This window comes from Pungitius pungitius, chromosome 10 (genome assembly GCF_949316345.1).
Source record: "Pungitius pungitius chromosome 10, fPunPun2.1, whole genome shotgun sequence".
NCBI classification, from domain to species: Eukaryota; Metazoa; Chordata; class Actinopteri; order Perciformes; family Gasterosteidae; genus Pungitius; species Pungitius pungitius.
The window spans coordinates 18889138-18904506 of NC_084909.1; the positions used below are offsets into that span (position 1 = coordinate 18889138).

Consider the following 15369-nt stretch of genomic DNA (forward strand, 5'->3'; position numbering starts at 1 on the left):
TGAAGCAAAACTTACCATCTCTTTTCAATTGCTTTTACTGCTGCATTTATTGTAAAGAAAAACAACACATTTGCAATTTTTCGATTGTCACTATTAGCAGGGAACGGACACACCTATTTTCTGAGTCAAATAATAGTTACTAGTGCCTATATTTTTGCTTCGTTACCACCTCTTAGGCTGGTGCACTACTCATTTTGTCATAGTTCTTGTGTGTGTGGGTGTGTGTGTGTGTGTGTGTGTGTGTGTGTGTGTGTGTGTGTGTGTGTGTGTGTGTGTGTGTGACTGTACCGTCGGTGATGAGTGCCCGGCTGGTCAGCACCCTCCCCAGCATGAACTTGGCCACCGCCAGCACGGCACACGTGAGCCCGCTCACTATAGCAACGCTGTAGAGGAAGTCGTCCTGCGGGACGACAGGGAGGCAAGCGTGTGCGTAACAGGTTGTGGTAATAAAAGTGTGCGTTTACAGAACGCAAACACACCGAGAGACGGAGGGCAAACACGGTCGGTCGGACAGGATGAGCCACCAAACCAGTCTCCACTCGCTGTATCAACGACGTCACTGGGAACATGATCACGGCTCTGTTTTCTGTTGAGTGGAAGTGACCCACTACGCTGTGAGATAGGGAGCCGTTTTACCCTTAAAACTGACCCAATTTGTTGCGTACGCCTAGGTGACAATGTCATGTTATAGAAGTCATATGTCATATCTCTTTAAAATGAACTTCACACACATCCATTTCCGTCACAGTCTGGGTGCTGCTTGTGTTCAACACTCAGTATGGTATCATGTCATCATTATGTTTCTATTGCCTTGCTTTCAGACCCTTTTATTTCAGATTATCTATTGAAGGAGACTCACTGGGATCTTGATAAGGGAACAAGTGCCTGTGCGCTATGTGTATCTGTGGCATCAGGGTCCGTTGCCCTCTGCCCATCGGTGGAGAAGCCCGCCTCGGCTCTCTGGGTTCAATCAGGCGTCACACGCACACGCCATGAGAGCAGCAACCCCAGACGTGATGGGAATCGGGAGTCCTCCTCCTCCTCCTCCTCCTCCTCCTCCTCTGTCCGCTCGATGCAATTTACCAGCCGCAGGCTTCCAGTTGATCAACCTTTTATACCTTTTTACCTCTGGTGTAATCTTTAGCCCTTTCTGTTTTAAACCAGAGGACGGATTTCCACTGGTAATCACTCTCTGGTACTATTAGTCATGCACACGTATGTTTTTCCTCTGACTTCTGTTCAAGGGGCGGGGGGGGAGGGGGGGGGGGGCGTATCACTGATACAAAATGGATGGTGGAGAAAAGAAAGAGGCCGTGCTAATGGGCTGCTGCTTGTGTCATTAAAGCTCCTCTGAGGCTCCAAACCCCAACTTTCTCTCAACCTAATGGCAGCGGAGCATCACACGGACGCTGCTATTCTCTTGTGTCCTACTTTGTGTGAGTTGCTAACTGGCTTTTGAAATTTCCGAAATCCACTGTCCAGGTGTTAACCAACGGAAGACGACATGATTGTTGCTACAAAATATCGGTAATAGGTCATACCGAAAGGACTTTTGTTGAATAATACAAACATGTAATGGTCGGAGATATACATGTGCTGTTGTGTCATGGCATTGTACGTCTTCAAAATACGTGACTGGATAACCAATATTCGCTGTGTTTTTTAGTTTGGCCACTAGCGGCGCTATGGAGCAACGTACACGCTTCGTTTGTGTCTCGTGCACAAGGACGCGCAGCGCTTGTATGTTGCGTTCCACATTCCAATGCCCACGACTTGAATGGATCAGCAGCTGGTCGTGACCAACCAGAGACAGACACCGGACGCGGAGCAAAGCGTCGCTTTTGGTGCTTTTGTTTGGCCTCGAGCGGACGGCGAGTTTTCTCCACAGGAAACGCGACGCCAGCGTGATTCATAGCGTCCCCCCAAGTCTCAAATGTCCCCTCAGCTCAAGGCTGCTGTAAAATTCAAATGTGCAAGTTAATTATGAAGGTATTAAGAAATTTGCTGCTGGGCCCAATTCCCGAAAACCAGGAAGGGCCTTTTTAGAGCTTTGAAATGAGGAGGTTTGGAATCTTAAAGAGGAATCACAACTTTTTTGGAGGGCATAAAAGGACAGATGGCGAAGGTCAAATCATTTACAAACCAAAACAAGCGTCTTTCGAAGCCCAGACCAGACGCGACGAAGGGGGGGGGGGGGGGGGGGCGCTCCTCTAACACCACGGCAATGGAATAACAATTTGGAGGGATCTTATTCATAGTCTTAACACCTCCAGAGGGAGAGCGATAGAGAGAGAGAGAGAGAGAGAGAGAGAGAGAGGAGGGGAGGGGGGGGGGCGTGAAGTGTTGACATTAAAATTAAAGTGTGTGTGTGTGTGTGTGTGTGTGAGCGTGTGGAGAGAAAAGGAAAAATAGTCAGGTGGAGAAAGCGCTGACGTCAGAGGAGCTACACCAAAGGGCTATAAAAAGATACCTCACTCACAACAGTGTGTGTGTGCCTGAGTGCGTGTGTGTGTGTGTGTGTGTGTGTGTTTGAGTGTGTGTGTCGACTGAAATCGAGCGCATATAACTCAAGGCTATTGCAGATTTTCATAACTCATGCCATGTTTTTGTTGCGTGCGCCTTTGTTTGTCACTTTTCTCACAAGCAGGTTGTTTATGTGACTGGGGGAGAAAGCTAGGAGGCTTTTTTTTTACAAAACCCTGCGAGATTTATAGTGACGCTGCAGGCAGGTTCTAACCTTCAATTCAACAGCACTTCCTTCATAAGTAGGAGCGGACCTGATCAGAACTGCAAAATGCAAAAAAAAAACTGTAAGACGTCAGTATTATAAACATTATAAAAATATGAACTGAAAGCTTAAAAGCAAAGGTCACTAACTGGCAGACCGCAAAACGCATCCGGACCCAGAACCAAACCGGACCAAAAGCTACAAAAAGACGGTTGTGATTTGAAGCTGACGGCGCACTTCGACTGCAGAAAGTGAGAGAAGGGGACGGGTGAGACAAATGAGGAACAAATGGACAGCAGAAGTAGAGCATTTGATCCATAATGGACAGACTGGTTTCTGTTCCTACTTCCCACTGCAGCACTAAACCAGTGCCTCATGTGCTCGGAACCCGTTGAAACGTCATCATGAGACTCAATGAGCTTCCCAAAAGAGTGGATATATATAAATTCGATTCAACTGTTTATTATTTATAATGTGCTGAAAGGGTCAGGTCCAATTGTGAAGGAAAAAAGGGCAAATTCTTCACACTGCGTGTTTAGTTCCCAAAAGAACAGATGTCCGCTCTCTGTGATCTTCCCATTTTTTTTTTCTGAATTGAAGGGCTACATTTGAACATGCAGAAATCTTCACATTAATTGTTTTTTTAAATGCAGCCCTACTTTTATATATTAATATTGTCAAAATAGTTTTAAATTGAATTAATTTGATTTGTTAGTCGTGTATTGATTACATGCAGATGTTGATACAACTTTATTCTTCTATTTAATCCCACTAAGTAGTCACATTATGATCTTCCAGAACTTTGCTTTCAGAAATGACCTCTAACTGGACCTCTATACATTTTAGTTGAAAACCCAAGTAGTATTTCTACTAATGTTATGCATGACATTCAGTGTGCTAGTCACATGGAGCGCGTCACAGCCTGTGAGAACAGTCTAATCTGCAAAAGAAGGAGCGTTACAAAGTTTATTTTGTCTTTTCCTTTTATGTTTTTTGGTTGAGGCTTGACACCAAAGACTCGTAACAGGAAGCCTGTGTTACACATTGGAACAAAGGCGTCTCTCATGCAAAGTGTAGGATTCAACTTTCTTTGAAGCTCGATCCAAAACCCTGACACCATTATATGCACAATATGGTGTGTGTGTGTGTGTGTGTGTGTGTGTTGTCTTACCACTTCTGGGGGCACCCTGGTGGTCAGGTCATGGATGGCCTTTCCAACGATGCACATGGAGGAGAGAACGAACACGACCCCGAGGACCACACATGCCCTGCAGACAGGAAGACACACAGAGCAGCGTCTCAGGAGACCTCTGACGTCGGAGGAATTAGCAAGGAGCTTCAGCTGGGAGCTCTCTCTGCACTGACTCAAGGTCAGTCACACCGACATGGATAGACGCTGTTATGAGTGACACTGGCAGTGGCCTTCAGCCTGGCACACTAGGAAAATACTTTTACCAGCCACTGTGACATATTAACACGTCAAACATAGAAGCTTTCTCGCGGTTCTGCAGGTGGAGGAGAGCGAACCGATATCACAGCACACACATTCTAATAATCGCACTCACATGTACTCTCTGTGAGCAGAGTGCACAGCTGCTGCGTTGCTGTAGCGCCAGAGGACAATGAAAGACGACAGGACGTCCAGGGTGGCATCAAACTAAAGCAGGAACACAAAAAACACCAACAAAGGAAGAAAGTAAAGTGGGTTATGTTGCACTGGTTTAATAAAACTTGTCACAATATCTCAAGCTTTGTAATGACAAAAAACATAGTATGGCAAAAGGCAGCTTAAGTAGGACCTCTCATAATTATAGGATAGTGGTACATGATGTGCTTCCAAACACTGCATGCACCACCATGCTCAGAGGTATCTAATGGGTTTGTGACCAGTGGCGGCTGGCCAATGGAGAGCAATAGGGCGTCGCCCCACCTGGAGCGCCATTCCAAAATATGTATTAAAATCGGATCTGAAGATTGCCCACAGGGGCGGGTCTAAGAAGCACTTTAGCCAATTGCTGACTAAATAGAACCTGAAGCTTGATATATATATACTGTATATACAGTATATATAGGCTTTCAGTATATAGGATTTCTTCTCTTCTGTTTTTCTGAGTAGCAAACATCTCAATGACCTTCTTCTTATTGAAGTTATACTTATACTGTTATGCAAAGAATGATGGCCCATCCTTTAGTTCACAAATATGTCTTGAGTATTATAATTAAATTCTTTACCCACACAATGAACCTATAAAATATAAAGCCTATAGGAGGGTTGGGTTATATCAACTTGTTTTCTTCTTTCTACTTTATTAAAATGGTCAGTTAGCCAAGCCCTTGCTAATTAAAATTCAATCTTAAATTAAGAGATAGAACTGCAGATTATGGTTAATAATATTCTAATCAGATCCTGCTAATCACAGTTCTCCTCAGTGGCTTCGGGTGTGAAGGATTTCATTTTCACTTCAACGTTATTAAGATTTTTCTTTTTTACTAATTACACTCAAGAAGCCACGTTTTGGGGAAAGCCAGCAGACACGCTTAGCGATCCCGGCCCTTTGACATCCAACTGTTACCTTGGAAACAAAGGGAGCAATGGCACTTTGGAAACGGGTCTCATCAATAAATGACAGACACAAAAGTTCTGACTAATTGATCCGTAGGAGTAGGATGAGACGGGAGGTGGAACTCACGCCAAATCCAAAGGACGACGAGCTGTGTCTCATGAAGGATACAGCTGTGGACAGAGAGAAGGGGGCAATTATTACCAATTGATTCGGGCTTTAAATCAGCGGTCAGTTTGCTACTAATACAATCAAGTATGCTAGTGTTGCAATAACAATGCATATATTAATGTTTACCATGTGTCTTCTTGGTGGGAAAGTCAACATTGCAAAAATAAAAATCAACGACATGACAAACAACAAAATGATGAGTGTCGGTTCATGTATTGCTGCATTATGATGGAGTATAAAATATCCATCATAATGATATCAAGCGAACACTTGTACAATCCTTTCCTAATTCATAGTGGCTTAATAACCCACAAAAGACCATGTAAATGCAGTGATATACCTTGAGGGTGGCAAACCCCCCCCCACATGAACATGGACACACATGTATTATCTAGTGGTGGCCGGTGAGCTTCTCCTCTGCTGTTCCGTGCTACGTTGAGTTCATCAGGGATGTCTTTTTGTTGGCACAGGGCGTATTGTTCATTCATTGCTCTTCTTCTTTAGCACACCTGTGCCTCTTCATTTTTTTTTTCTGCCCTTCCGCCTGTCCTTGTGTTACTCTCTTGCCCCCCCCCCCCCCCCGATACCTCCCCTGTGTTTCCAGGACAGAGTCCCTTGGGGACCACACATCGGCAGGTTGAATCACCATGGTAACAGGAGATTTGAGGCCAAGTTGGGACTTGGTTTGAACTGCACAGCTTTCATCTTCTTCCTCTCCCACTCCCCTCTCCCTTCGTTGTCTTTGTCACATCCCCTCTCATAGCTCCTTACACCCTTCTGCCTCACCCTACCTCCTTATCCCAGATGCTCTTTGAGTCCTGGCCTTTTTCTTTTATTCATTTTCGCTGGAGCCTGCAGAGCCTTGAAGAATGCAAGTGACTCTGCATTTTGCCAGCCATTAATACACCTTTAGACCAAAGCTAGTAACATTTCATTTCGTTGGATGCTTACAGTATCGCTACTGTGACCAAAAGAGAGAGAGAAGACAAGAAGGAGATGAGAAGTTCCAGATAAGCCCTGATACAAGGCAGATGGTCATGATGCTGGGTGCTGACACATGACTGCCCCTAACACAAGGACATATGCCTTCCCTCTGCCTCGCTCTGTTTTGGACATTGTCACCCGGAGTCGCCCTCTCTTTCTCTCTCTCTCTCTCTCACACTTGCAAAGACTCTCTCACATGCTCACACAGCGGGGGAGGGGGGGGGGGGGGGGGGTTGGGCGGCCGTCCGACCCCTGAGGAGAATCCTAAGATGGATGGAAAAACATTTGATGACGTTTTTTCCTTTAGAAATGACTTAAATAATTATTAAATATTAAGATCATGAAAGAAGTTGACAATTAACTTCACATAAGGGGCCGAATTCCTGTTCAAGGCTCTTAGGCCATGTTTTATTTACAGAATTGTTATTATGAGAAAATACTGAGCTAAACCGTCATCAGTTAAATGTATTTCTCATATTTAAAATGGCTCTTTATGATTCTAGATATATGTGTGTGTGTGTGTGTGTGCAGCTGTTTGTGGATGCTGACGTTCTTTCTAAAGCTGTTTCAGTACCATATAGTATTTAGCACCAAACGTTCCTCTTGCTCAGGGACATGTTGGACATTAAAAGAGTCTCACTTTGCTCAAACTTTCCTCAAGTTAAAGCCGTGCATGTGATAGAAAAGTGAACTTAAGTGTAAGTTTAAACTAAATCCAGTGAAAAGGTGTCTTTGTGCCCCTGATTATTATGTATCTTTGATCTAAAAGTGTGTGTGTGTGTGTGTGTGTGTGTGTGTGTGTTACATTCCACGACAGCCTGTGAGTTGAGAGCTGAACCCGCTGCCTGAGAAGCGCTGACCCGTGGAAAGCGTTTGGTCCAGATTTGTGGTTTTCCTCCAGTGTAATGACCACCTCAAGAACACATAGAGCTCTGAGGTATTACGCCTAATAAACACACTCATGTGGCATTTATTCCCTTTACAGAGAGAATGTCCTCCTCGCTGTGGCTGACAAAATGCCTCGTAATCCACTTTTCTAATAACGCACTATTATTGATGAGTAAAGGCAATCGTTGAACCATTACTTGGAAATCAATGAAGTAACTCTGCATGATGTTAAACACTCTGTTTCATCTCTTTAAGCCACAAAGATGCACCATGTGGGCTCCTCACGTTTCCAGCAAACTGCTACACATTTGTTGGCTGCAATTCGAGCTCGTTTGATTAAAAAAAACGTACTGTTTCCAGCAAAGAGGGACAAATGCATTAATGCACTACTAGTTACTATGAGAGTCTGACTGTGTTTGCTGTTGTGGCAATATTTTGTTTATTTGACCCTCTGTCTTCAAAAGTGATGCGGTTATCAGCCCTTTCACTGGGGACGCAGTCTGCGCACACACACACACACACACACACACTGCGTGTTCAGTTCCCAAAAGAACAGATGTCCTCTCTCTGTGTCGGTGTCATCTCCAGGAATTCAGTAGGGAAACATTCAGCTCCATCACCAGCTTCATCACCTTGATTTAAACACGTGAACCACTTAAAAACAACAGAAACGTCTTTCTGCAGGGAGTCATTGGGCCATGAAAAAAAATCCTATTTATTCCTTTTCCCAGTGTCTGAAAGCTGTGTTGGATGCGACAGCCGTCTGTGCGGGTGCCGGCTGGCAGCAGGGAGAGCCGCCTTCGGGCTGCTAGTTAATCAGGGAGGCGAGCGTGCATGGCCCCCTGCTAACAAGACTGGGGAAAGGGGAGGTAAACGGAGAGGAGGAGGTGGCCAGGGCGAGATGAGGGGAGATGGAAAAGAACCCGAGGAAGAAGGGAGGAAACAAGGAGGGTGTGATGATCAAGGGAGGGAGTGGAGGAGAAGAGGAGAGAGGCAGCATGGAGCATGGAATCCTCAGCGTGTCGATCCAGTATGAGGAGACTCGAACCCTAACCGCCAGCCATCTATCAGGCCAGAGTCCGGCTCGGGTCTACTTATCGCTGTACTCCATTGGTTTCTATGCTCCCCATAGTCTGTTCAAGATGTCCTGCCAATGGGTGCGTATCCATAGCAGTGCTGGAGCCTTGGCAGCGGTCATCATCGGTTAGTCATGTAAGCTCCAGGGCCAGCAGTGCGTCTCTGAATCTCAGCCAATGAGGAGAAGACGCACGAGGCAGCATCTGACCACACATTAAATCACCCGGCCAGACTTTGAGCTGATGTGGCAGCGTTTTATTTTGTTTGTAAGAATTCTTCAGCTTTCCTTACCTCTGCTGGAGTTTGAATTTAAATATTGTGCTTATACTTATATTACTTATATAAATAACGTGGACGTGGAATAATTTGCATGAACAGTCAACAATGCACACCTGAAAAAAGTGAATAAATTGACCACTGCAGCCACCCCCCCCCCCCCCCCCCTACATTGAATTGGAAGAATAATTTGCATCCAAACCAAAATGCAATTACGACCTCCTGATTGTTGCTCAAGGGCAAGAGATCAATCCAAGGAGGTGGAATCAAATCACACCATGAAGAGCAAAGGAAAGATGTGGGAGGAGAGAGATGGAGACAGGGGGAGGCCGACCGAGGGGCAGACGGACAGAGAGCGAGATGGACACAATAGGGGGGGGGGGAGGGGGGATTTTAAGGGTTTAAAGAATAGCAGCGTGGTTCAAGCCGTTAATTATATATCCGCGCTAAGAGGTGATGCTGGAGCTGACATGTGAGCATGGAAAGGCTGCAGAGAGGAGCGGGAGGCCACAGAATGGAAGACGGCAGGGGGGGGGGGGTCAGTCGGAGGGAAATGATGCATCATTAAAACCGGACTAAGCTACATATTTATGTAAATACGCCTCTCAGGGCCGAGATACGTAGTGACCCTCTGGGGTCACTGGACTTGACATCTTGTGTGTTGCACCAAACAGGTTCAAGGTGAACTAATGCTTTAGTTTGTCTTTAGTTTGGATATTAAATATGAAAACAAAATATTTTATACACGTATGAATGTGATCACCAAATAAATAGAATTTTGAATACAGAATACAGCAATTAGTCTTCCAACTTCAAGTAGATTTCTACACATGAGTTCAAAGCTTAAGGAGAATTTCAAAGAGGAAGTTTACAATGGGATATTATCATTGTGTAAATGTGTGATCATTATCATATCATATTATTTCCAAAGTGAATATTTAAAATAAAAAGGCAAGAACCACAAACACTGTGTTGCAACCAGATGTTTTCACACACACACACACACACACACACACACACACCGACAGACACATTCCCTTTGATTACTGCTTGTCTGTTTGTGTTGGAATCACAGACTGCATATAAGTTGTGGAAATAGTCTCCATGACGTCACCTGGTTTGGTGTTTGGACTGGCGTCATGCATGTGCACATGTGTGAGTAAGCATGTTTGTGTGTATTTGTGCATGTGTGTGTGTGTGTGTGCGTGTTAGTCTTTCTGTGTGTGTAGGAAATTGCTAGTTGCCCTTGACTGGGGCGGGTTATTTCAAACAAAGGCTCTCAGGACGCTGCTTCCTCATTAATTATGGGCTCTGATGGGCCTACGTAGCCGTACCCACACATACAGCCGGTGACAACACACACACACAAACGCACACAATAATATAACGCACATATAACAAGTATTTTATGCAAAATGGCTCAAACTGCACGTGTGCACACTGGTGATATCTGCGAGGAAGGAGCACGCTCTCGGTCCTCGGCCCCCCAGCAGACACGTCTGACAAGGCCGTTTGCTGCAAGATTCTGACCTTTTAATAATTCAGGAGCTCCTGCTCAGTTCTTCTCAGCTCCGCTTAGCACTCTGGCTGACTTCACCCTGCGGAACCCCCTACCGGGCTGCTTCCCCCCCCCCCCCCCCCCCCCCCCCCATTCCTCCCCCATGCTTTGTCCTTCCTGCCTTTTAACCTCTCTTTTTTTAAAGTGTACTCCTGTCCCTCTCCGTCCCCCGTGGATGAGCCACTTGCTTCCTTCTGTCCCTGTGTGTGTGTGTGTGTGTATGTGTGTGTATGTGTGTGTATGTGTGTGTTTGAAAAGACTTATTCCCACCCGTCCGTCCGTCTGCCTCCCTCATCACACTTCTGTTTTGCCATTAATCCCCCTCCCTCTCTTTGCCCCCCCCCCCCCCTCCCTACCTTTCTATTTCCATCCCTTTCATTTAGCGGCTCAATCCGTCTCCTTCCCTCTCGCCGCTCCTCTCCGAAATTAACACCCCTTTATTCCCTCTCCGTACTACCTCCGCCCCCCCGCCTGGGCGCTGCCGCTCCATCAGCCCCCTCCCCTCAAGGTAACCCGGCATCATTGATTTTGTAGCAGAGCGGTTGATGGGGAGGCGCCCCCCCCGAGCCTCTCGGCCCCCCCGAGGACTCGCCGTGGGCTGGTAGGAGCACCCGGAGGATCGAGCCAATGCTTCCCCATGGATTCACATCGGACATTAAGAGGGGAGGTGTCATGGGTTTAATAAGTTAAGACCCTCTGATGAGGCCTCACAGTGTGGAAAATGGTACAGCAGAGGCATGGATGGACTACGCTGAAGGCACTTTGTTTTTCCGGCTGATGTCCCCGCGTTTGTGAAGCAGTTTGCAGAAAGGTCATTTGGTGGAAAAACCAACATGACAGCATCACGAGGGGAATCATTAGCAGCACAGAGAATATCCTCCCGAGGTCTCCGCTGCTGCTGCTGCTGCCCTCGGCTTCATCAATGCTGGAGCCATCGCTGTTGGGCTGAGGGCGGGGGTTTGTCTCTCTATCTGACGGATGGATGGCGGATGGATGGTGTCCCGGGTTGACTGTGGTGTATTTGAGGTGTTTTCAATAGAAACAACCTGTTCCTTCCTAAACCAGAACCAACAGCCAGCAGAAAGATGGTGTACTCATCACGTACAATGATATCAATGCTTGAAACATTAAGTCTTTGCTATATCCACTTATCCACTTCACACTCCAACAAGTTATACTGCAACATGCAAACACCATGTGTATTATTTGCAGTTGTTCGATCGATAGCAAACCTAAATGATCCTGTCCATGGCACGATTTAGATTTAAAACGTAAAGTTTCATTCCTCCATTGTCAAAGAGAACAAGGTGCTTTCTCTGGCTCCCTCGGAGTCTGTCTGCTGGCTGCAATAAACGCTGTTTACCAAACTCATTAATTAGCTTTGATACATTTCAAGACTTCCAGCGCTGAAACCACGTCGCTGCATTAGCCCAAACTAGACAGTTGCTGCGGGGAACACGGGCCACAGAGGAGCATTTCAGCAGCTTCACCGAGACACAGAGCTCGAGCCGACCTGATTGGCTGCTGGGACTCGGGCTCCACGCTCTGCGCTGCGCGACGTCCCCACCGTTCTGAGGACACCGACCAAGCAGCACACAGGTGTCCACGGGCTTGACGAATGGATTGAGCCGAGGAAGGCGGAGGTTCGGGTACGTGAGCCCCCTTGTGGCCCCTCCCTCTCTCTCTCCTCAGCGATCCTCTGCGACCTCCAGCAGCCTCTCTTTGTACCACCATCCGTCATTTTGGCTTTTGGCATCGCTCCTCCTCGGCCCGAGAGCGAGAACTGCATGAAGGTCTTTGTTAACCCTCCTGTCGTGTTCGTCTCTGCCCCCTTACTTCAGTGGTCTATTTGAACTGCTCTTACATTTACACAAAAACCTTTAATCATCCCCAAATTTGAACTTTGTACTGGTCAGTCTCGTAATAGTTCTGGTCAAAAATAGGATCAATGGGGTTTTCTCTCCTGTTCACCTGGTTTAAAGATAATGCTTTTCTATTCACATCCTGTGACAGGAACACATTGGGTGTTACAAAGTTAATTGATCAGCAATTTTCTTTGTTCAAAGGTCTGGTGTGGAGGATATCAAGCGGCCTTTCAGATGCAATCAGATGTAAAAGACAATATTTATGATTTATTAAAGTTTAAATCAGTCTGATATAAGTATAAGGCGTGAGTAAAGTATGTGGTGTAAGTTAAATGCGTGATATATTTGATATGAGTTAAGGAAAGTGGCCAACATTAGTATACTTCTTTGTGAGCATGACTCCCATCAACAGGAGAGTGAGCCTCGCTGCAAAATGACCACATCCCATAATGACCTCTGTGGAGACTCTGCATAATCAAACAGGGACACGAGAGCATGAGTAGGGACACAATACTACACGTGCCGTTATGCACACACACACACACACACACAATGTGAGCTGCCTCCTCAGTGCAAGGTTTGAAGATTATTTTAGCTGTCAAACACCAATTATTGTGATGGTTTGTGTTAAAAACGGCACGAGTTGAAAGATGTATTAGGCATTTGAACATTTTGTGTTTACTCTTATCCGCTGCGTTTCACATCTCTGGAGTCTCTCTCACTCTCTGATGAAGCCAAGCAATAACAAGCAACCAAGTATATAACAGGACTAGAAAGGCAGTACAGGACGCTCTACTGTAGTGTGTCTAACCTAGAAGCATTAGGTGAAGAGCAAAGTCCCCACCTGTATCTTTAATATGAATATGACATATCATGGCATGTTGGGAGCAACCAGGCACCAGAATTAGGCTCCATCGATTGATAATACTGATTTACAGGTCAATATTCTTCTATCACACCTAAAGGAGAACCATTCGGAAGGGTCTGTTGCATCATGTCTTCTCCACTGTCCCTTTGCTTACGGCCTCATTATGTGTAACAAAAAATAAACCCGCAGGTCGGACACGTCAGCTGCTGGTTGAAAAGACAGCAGAGTCACAGTGATCAATCACACAGGAGCTTCCCTTTGTGCTCAAAACATCCAGCTGAGCTTCGGACCGTGTCAAGGACAAATCCCCTGTGGATCCCTCACAAGGTTGTAGTGAATAGAAAAGACTGTGATGAAATGCTTTTGGCTTTATTTAGTCCTTGTTTGAGGTATTCAGGGTTGCAATGCCGGCAGGTAACAAACAAAAACTCCGCCATTCCAAATCAGATATCCATCCCACGGCTTCTGTTCATGTCTTTTTCCTTTGTTTTCCTGAGTTTCTGGATGCACACTGTGACAAGCAGCTCCGCCATGGCAACGGGCCTGCTGCTTCATCGCCATCCACCGCCTTCTCACGAGCACACGAGGCGCCGATAGGCTTCTCGGCCCCGAAACAGGGCGCGGCGGGGGGGGGGGGGGGACTCGCGCGGCGTTTGGTGCAAGAGGAGAATCACCGAGGAACGTCCCCTGAATCACAAAGACAAGGCTGCAATGAGGAGGAATCCCACGTGAGCCCCGAGGCCCGGCTGGGTCCAGAGAACGACTCCGTGAGCCTTCACGAAGGCAGCGGAGGGAACAAAATAACTGAGAACTAGTGGGTTTTAAGCCTCTTCTGGAGCATTTTATGTTCATTCAAGAGATGCCCTTAAGCCTCATAAGTTAGTTAACACAGAAGCAGACATGAATCTGCATGTATGACAACTAATCGTGAAAATCATGGGCCTGAATACTTATATAGTCATTGTGCAAAGAGGGGATGGATTGATATAGCTGATGTTGTTTTATCAATGCTTCTTCACCGCCACTCATTTACTGGTGTGATTCTTTTAGACGACGCAAACAACTTCATTTGGAAAATCCGCAAACTTTCCCCCAACGTCACATGAGATGGGTTAAAAACTACCCAACACATTCATGAAAAACCGGACCATTACTTGCTGTGAGATGCTGCCTAACGCCAGAGACATCTAGTCTAGAAGCAGATGCCTTTTATCTTTTTAACGGCTATTTGTTTAAGGTTTGTTAAAGCTTGATGGGACACATAAACAATCCAAGTGGAGAGAAATCATGTGGTCAGCCAGTGTCGGCTCATGGTATTTTGGTGTTTATGGTTTGCGGCCTGATGCGATCACTAATGAGGGACATTATTAAAATGATAAAAGAAAGACATTAGTCCACATGCACAAGGAGCATATTTAGCGCTACGGGTCCTTCCGTAACCAGTTCATTTTGACCAAACGAAACGTGCACAACACACAGATTCGTGGACACGTTGTCAAACATGCGAGACGGGACGATCCTTGAGGCAGTGTAGAGTACCAAAGGGTGACTTGGTGCAGCAGTAACAACACTGTAACAAAGGGCACGTTGCGATCCAGAAGACGTTGTCGGATCAATACCTGCACAAAGGCCCCTGATTGGACCCTGATTGATTAAAAAAAACACTTGAAAAAATGACTTTTACAAAACAGATGAAAATGACGTCTTTTGAGTGCCTGGATTATGCCACTACGCTTCACACGTTGTTACCAAAGCACTTCATGCAGAGAGGCTGGCGATAATAAGTCGATCCACTGCACGAGGCAACTGGTAGTTCATTAAAACGGTTTGACCGTGGAATCATCAACGGAGGGATTCTCTTCAACCGACTGGAGAACGTGGGTGTGGTTTTTGCTTTGCATTGTTAATGAGCTGCAGAACGCCCCTTTGATTAGCCGGTGACTTGAGGAGTGCAGTGTCCTGCTGCAGTTTGTAGGAAAGGCAAGGCGCGGGGGAGCGTGATGAAGTCGAATATTCAGCTTACGATACTCGTGGTTGACCTTGACTGATCCTCTTACAGTTTGTTCTCGGATGCATTCCGCTGATTTTATTGAATTCATCGAGCGTCAAGGAAGCCAGAATGGCTTGAGGAGGAGATCATCAGCTGATTGTGCTGACGTGGGAATCGAATCAACCGCTAAGTCATCCATCGTGAGTATTTGGTGGCCTGAGAGATGAAACGATTATTCACGCATGTCAGACGTTACAATTGTTGACTGTTCCAACCATCGAGCCACAATGCGCCATGCACAATAAAAACATAATGGATCTTCACAGGGTTTCAGGAGGTGACCAGAGATCTCATCCGTGCTTATTGGTCACAGTATGCAACCGACACCCTGCAGCTTCACTTC

At 46.1% G+C, this 15369-nt stretch overlaps 1 protein-coding gene across 1 annotated transcript in view; it reads right to left on the reverse strand.

The window, feature by feature from the left end:
• LOC119228633 (transmembrane protein 163a-like) overlaps nucleotides 1-15369 on the reverse strand; it is a 34245-nt gene that overhangs the window by 4522 nt on the left and 14354 nt on the right. The window contains exons 3-6 of the mRNA XM_037488431.2: nucleotides 5419-5462; nucleotides 4294-4385; nucleotides 3900-3996; nucleotides 289-400 (exon numbers count right to left, since the gene is read on the reverse strand). Of these exons, the coding sequence (XP_037344328.2) occupies nucleotides 289-400; nucleotides 3900-3996; nucleotides 4294-4385; nucleotides 5419-5462 (345 nt within the window). The remainder of the gene's footprint in view (nucleotides 1-288; nucleotides 401-3899; nucleotides 3997-4293; nucleotides 4386-5418; nucleotides 5463-15369) is intronic.